At 48.3% G+C, this 6,116-nt stretch overlaps 1 protein-coding gene across 1 annotated transcript in view; it reads left to right on the forward strand.

Moving 5' to 3' along the window:
* MYH10 (myosin heavy chain 10) overlaps window positions 1–6,116 on the forward strand; it is a 157,689-nt gene extending 151,573 nt beyond the window's left edge. The window contains exons 38-42 of the mRNA XM_019665906.1: window positions 110–233; window positions 314–522; window positions 1,824–1,932; window positions 3,319–3,491; window positions 4,376–6,116. Coding sequence (XP_019521451.1) covers window positions 110–233; window positions 314–522; window positions 1,824–1,932; window positions 3,319–3,491; window positions 4,376–4,520 — 760 coding nt within the window. The 3' untranslated portion in view covers window positions 4,521–6,116. The remainder of the gene's footprint in view (window positions 1–109; window positions 234–313; window positions 523–1,823; window positions 1,933–3,318; window positions 3,492–4,375) is intronic.

Consider the following 6,116-nt stretch of genomic DNA (forward strand, 5'->3'; position numbering starts at 1 on the left):
CAAGAATGGTGCTCAGTTTCAGCAGTGGGGTGGGTGGAGGAGCGCTCCCTGGGTTTCCCGAGTTGTGTAGAGCCCATACTGAGCAGTCACCTCCCCCGTGCTCCACCAGGTCTGCGCTGCTGGATGAGAAGCGGCGCCTGGAGGCCCGAATTGCACAGCTGGAGGAGGAGCTGGAAGAGGAGCAGAGCAACATGGAACTGCTCAACGACCGCTTCCGCAAGACCACACTGCAGGTGGCCCAGGCGGCAACCATGACTCGGGGAGGGTTGCGCTGCCCCTCTGCACAAGGGACTAAGCCGTTTCTCCTCTCCAGGTGGACACACTGAATGCAGAGCTGGCGGCTGAGCGCAGCGCTGCCCAAAAGAGTGACAATGCGCGCCAGCAGCTGGAGCGGCAGAACAAGGAGCTGAAGGCCAAGCTGCAGGAGCTAGAGGGTGCTGTCAAATCCAAGTTCAAGGCCACCATCTCAGCCCTGGAAGCCAAGATTGGGCAGCTGGAGGAGCAGCTTGAGCAGGAAGCCAAGTAAGAGGTTTTGCTGTAGTAAACCAAAACTTACAGCGTCTCTGCTGCAGACCAGGCCCAGGCTCAGCCTGTGAGCCAGAGACAGGAGACAAAACAGGCACTTGCCCTAGGGGAATTCCATGGCAGGGGAAAAGATGACAAGGACACAGGTCACTAGAGTGGGAGATGGGGGACTTGAGCCCTCAGGGAAGGCTGGGCTCGCCTGTCAGCTCTTCTAGGATTCAGCTGATCATACCGTCCCCACAATTTTCTAGGTGCCACAGTTTACATCTCTACCCAAAACTGATTTCTCAAGTTGGTGGCATCACATGATGCCAATTTGTTGGCAGAGAAGAAATGCAGTGACAAAAATAAAAGCTTTTCTTCTCCCATAGGAAGTGACTGCTTAACAGTTTCCATTGTTTTAGTAAACCATTCTGAAATTTGACGAATTGCCCAATACAGCTTTTGGCAGGCATTTACAAAGTTATTAGACCTTCAAATTCACCCTCTCAGTGGGGCGTTGGGGGCCCAGAAATGCAGGGCCTGTGCTCAAAAGCCCAGCATCCGTACTTCCCACTCCACTCCTTCAACTTCACTGCTCTCAGATTAAACAATTAAGGGTTTGTTTGTTGTTAGCTGTAATTAACATGACTCGCCCTTTCAGCTAACTCCATCACTATCCATTTTTGCATAACATTTATCAAGGAACAAAAGAACTTTTTTCTGTTTTTAATGGAGTTCACGAAATAAGTTATCTCTCCTACAAAAGGAACAATGTAGGCCTGTCTGGAAATGGTGATTTGTTTGACTTCTAACTAAAGAGTGAGTGCAGGAGTTTTGTTTTATTTTCAGTGTTAACTGCTATAGCCCCTAGCATCATAGTAGGTGGTCAGGTGATTAAAAGGATCACTCAATAAACTGGGTCTTTGTTTTGTTTTCCAGGCTGAGAAGTTAGGTGATAAAGAGTAACCGACTAAGGTTTTGTCTTCAAAAAGTCTGCAGTCAATATAAGTGAAAGGTAGCTTGTATATAACATTTGATCTTTAGAAGATTACTAAATTAACTGATTAATAGCTACACATGAAGGAATAACAACACTTTTTCTACCTATCACTATTAGAATACATTAAAGGCCATCCATATTGTGACCAGAGGGACAAGTTTCTGGGTCATATTAATCATGGTATTCGGTCAGAGAGGTCCTGGAAAGCACTCCAACATGTGTCATCTTCCAGAGGAAAAGGATTTTAAAAGTGTTTTCGCCATTTCAACTGCCGTTTCAAGCATTGCAAAGACTAACGGGTCAACCCTTTTCACAGGGAACGAGCGGCAGCCAACAAGCTGGTCCGCCGCACCGAGAAGAAGCTGAAAGAAATCTTCATGCAGGTTGAAGATGAGCGTCGACATGCGGATCAGTATAAAGAGCAGGTGAGGGAAGGAGGCGGACGGATGAAATGTCTTCCACCTCAGAAATGCTTCAGCAAGGAGATGCACGCAAAATGAGCCAAGCGGTACCGTTTGACTAGCTAAATTAAGACAGTGCTATTTGAAAGTCTTAATTCTGATGTTTTACAAACGTGCTGTGCTGGTTCCTGCCAGGCACTCCTGGGTGCTGGGGATACGGAGGTGATTCAGACATGGCCCCCACCTCTCGGGGCTCTCCCAGCCCCGCAGAGAAAAGAGGAGGGGCGGGTGAGAGCTCACTGGGAGGGTTTGAAGTGCGAGGCCTGAACTGAATCTTAAAGTTACCATGTTTCCTCCGCTAGAATGTACGCTTCACGAGTGCAGAGATTTCTGCCACCGTGTCAGTGAGCCTCGCTCCCCGTCCTCTCTTGAATGCCTAGGATAGTTCCTGGGCACAGTTGGCAGTCACTGTATATTGGCGGGACAGAGGGGTGCCTGCAGGATGTTGAACAGAAAGCGAAAACAAATACACTGCCTGCGGCCCTGAATGCTCTTCTCGTCTGCATCCAGGCATCCTTTTTAGGCTTCAGGGGAATGTTCTAATAGCACTGTGGCCAGGGCTGCCGAGGACACTTTGGGTAGCTGTGCTCTCCCTCCACTGCCCACCCCCCGACCCCCCACTATGATGAGACTCGCCGCTGCAGGCACTGGGAGGACAGGTGTACGGAGCTGAGGATTCTGGTGCCTTCGGCCCAGACCCCGCCCTTTTCTTTCCCTGCTCCAATCAGGCACCCCGGCCTTCCCTTCCCACCCCCACCCTCAGGGCCTAACAGCACTGAGGGCAGTTCTGAGAGGGCATGAGCTGGACCTGCAGGACACTGGCCAGTCCCAGTATGGCCCAGGAGTGAATGGTCATGTCAGGTCTTCCAGAGCGGCTTTGGACTTGAATCAGAATATAACACCTGAAATGCCCATATTAAAAGGAGGTGTAATAATGAATATACCACCTCCTGGGGCTGGAGACTGTCCACATTGCTAGCTCTTCTGTATTTTGCAGGAATAGCAATTCCCTTTCACAATCCCATAGGTCAACTCATGTGAGGATACTAAACTGTCATTTTCTGCAAAAAAAACTCATGGATGAAAACAGGATTTTAAGTTTTTAAAAATTTCCTTTAGCATAGTTTGCTCTGTAGACACTTCCTTTGCTGAGAAGGGCAGGCCAATCTAAAGGCCTTAGATCAGCCCCAGTCTTGCGTGTGTGTTTAAGTGCACACACGTGTACTTGTGCACGCGTGCATGCTCACATGGCTGACAGGGCAGAGAGCTGTGCTAATACACTCAGGATGCGGCGATACTGCACTTGGATTCATCAATTTGATATGACTTGGTTCATGTGACTTCCCTAAGATGGAGAAGGCCAATGCCAGGATGAAGCAGCTTAAACGGCAGCTGGAGGAAGCAGAAGAAGAAGCTACACGTGCCAATGCCTCTCGGCGTAAGCTCCAGCGGGAACTGGATGATGCCACTGAGGCCAACGAGGGCCTGAGCCGTGAGGTCAGCACTCTGAAGAACCGGCTGAGGTGAGCAACCTTGGGGACTTCCTTGAGAGGCGCTGGGTCTCATGGAGTCCGTGCCCAAAGCCTGCAAAAACAGCCCAATTTGTAGGCTTAGGTTTACTCAGTGGTTTACTCAGATTTGTGTAATTTCTCATCTTGCTCTTAAATCACTTCCTGTGGACCCATTCAGGATTTCTGACCTTTAATAGTCCTTGAGGAGAACAAAAGAGGAACAGGCCCATTCAGGGTTTTTGCCATTTACTGGTGGACCATCGGAATACACAAGGCCTGAGAGCCAGGTCAAGTGTCTTTCCATGTTCAGACGTCCACAGTGAGGAAAGGAGGGTTAAAAAGCAGGGTAGGAGCTCCTCGCAGGACCTGGCGCCATCAGCCCTCCTCCCATCCTTGTCGCCACATTAGATGTGGTGCGCACCAGGGAAAGGGCAGACTATGGGAGAGCTGAGGCCAAACTTCTTTCTCCCCAGAGGAGGTTAGTACAGGTGTCGACAATCTGTGGCCTGTGGCCACATTCTGATGTGCCCTGCTTTGTACAGCCAGTGAGCTAAGAATGGTTTTTATGTTTATAAAGGGTTATAAAAAAAATTAAAAATAAGAATGTGCAACAGAGACCTCACTAGCCCACAAAGCCTAAATAAAATATTTACTGTCTGCCCGTTATAGACATGCTGACCCGTGGTAGCAGGTGGAGCTTTGCCTTAGTCCATCTACCTCCTTACTGTTTGCCGCAGACAGCCAGGATGGTACCCCACAGGCGGGGGTGTAGAATAGGTGTCCACTCACCCCAGGTCCTGTGTCCTGAGGCCGGGGTGGAAATTTCAAGATTCAACAGCCTGACAGCCACACGTTTTTGTGTATTTGCCCACATGTCTCCTTTCTGTTCTCTCTAGGCGAGGCGGCCCCATCAGCTTCTCTTCGAGCCGATCTGGCAGGCGCCAGCTGCATATTGAAGGGGCTTCCCTGGAGCTGTCAGACGACGACACCGAAAGTAAGACCAGTGATGTCAATGAGACGCAGCCGCCCCAGTCAGAGTAGAGTCACGGGAAGCCAGTGGAGGCGATACAGTGGGACACGCAGGAACTCACCCGGCGCCAGCCTGCCTTGGGCCTCCTACAGACTTAGGAAGTTGGCAAGCTACAGGATTCCTTACTAAAAGATCAACTGTGTCTTAAGGCTTTCCAGCCTACACATACTGTATCCTGCTTCTTCAGATTTAGGTACAATTGCTCCCCTTTTTATATATATATATACATACACAAAACATGCACATATTAAACAGAACGTCTCATCATTGCATCTATTTTCCATATATTCATCAAGAGACCATTTTATAATAATACATGTTAAGAAGAGAACCCTTTTTCAAACAAACTCCAGACCCTTGTTGCCAGTCGCTGGGTTATTGGGGCAGCCCCGCGGTTGCTCATTCGCTCTGCATGCTCTCTGTCGTACAGACAGGTAACTTAGCTCTGTGTTCATGTGGCCCCCGACTCCTCAGCCACATCAAGTCTCTTAGAACATTGTGGAACTTAAACTGCACTTGTATCTCTCATTTCCTTCGAATAATGATCAACACTATTTCAGTGAGCAAACTGTGAAAGGGGCTTTGGAAAGATTAGGAGGGGTGGGTCGGATTGGGGGACGCAGCATCCATTTGGGGTTACCGTGCCCATCTCCCTCGAGTTGGTGGTGTCCCCGCATCTCTTCATGTGAACTGTCCTTGGCCAGGGCTGGTCTGTGCATAGAAAGGATAGTGGCCATGCTGCAGCTGAGGCCCCAGGGGGCAGCAGTCACATCATGCTGACTTTCGGATGGCGTCCGGCTCCTCACTTCAGGAGCAAGCAGCTGCGGCTCCTAAGCACGAGTTACTGGAAGGCCCTCCCTCGCCAGCCAGGCTTTCATTCTGACCTTGCAAATTCAGCCGCTGCTTTGAGCCCAAAATGGGAAGATTGGTTTTGTGTCCGAGACTTGTTCCAAGTTTGTCGATGAGGTTTACAGGACCTCAAGAACAGATGCCATCTGCCTGAATGCTGACATGCCAGTGGATGTGAATCCTTTTTCATTTCTTCTTTTCCCTTCCCCGTGGACAGTGTTACAGTGAACATTTAGCATTCTGGTTTTGGTTGATAGTTAAGCAAACTGACATTACAGAAAGTGCCTTAGACACTACAGTACTAAGACAATGTTAAATATATTATTTGCCTCGGTAACAATTTAATGTATTAAGTTTTGACTGTGCTTCATATCATGTACCTCTCTAGTCAAAATGGTATTATAAACATTCAGTGACAATGAATCAGTGTTAATTATAAATCCCTGATCCTCTGCAACGTGCTTGAAAACACAAACCTTTTGGGTTAAAAGCTTTAACATCTGTTAGGAAGAATTTGTCGTGTGGGTTTGGAATCTTTGGTTTTACCCCTTTATGAGTTGTACTGGCTGTTGACCACCAGACACCTGACTGCAAATATCTTTTCTTGTATTCCCATATTTCTAGACAATGATTTTTGTAAGACAATAAATTTATTCATTATAGATATTTACGCCTCCTGCTCTATTTACTTGGAGGAAAAAGCACCCGTTAAGAATAAACAGACCTCAATAAACAAGAATAATCATGTGAACATGAAA

Source organism: Hipposideros armiger, unplaced genomic scaffold (genome assembly GCF_001890085.2).
Source record: "Hipposideros armiger isolate ML-2016 unplaced genomic scaffold, ASM189008v1 scaffold_457, whole genome shotgun sequence".
In the NCBI taxonomy this organism is placed as follows: Eukaryota; Metazoa; Chordata; class Mammalia; order Chiroptera; family Hipposideridae; genus Hipposideros; species Hipposideros armiger.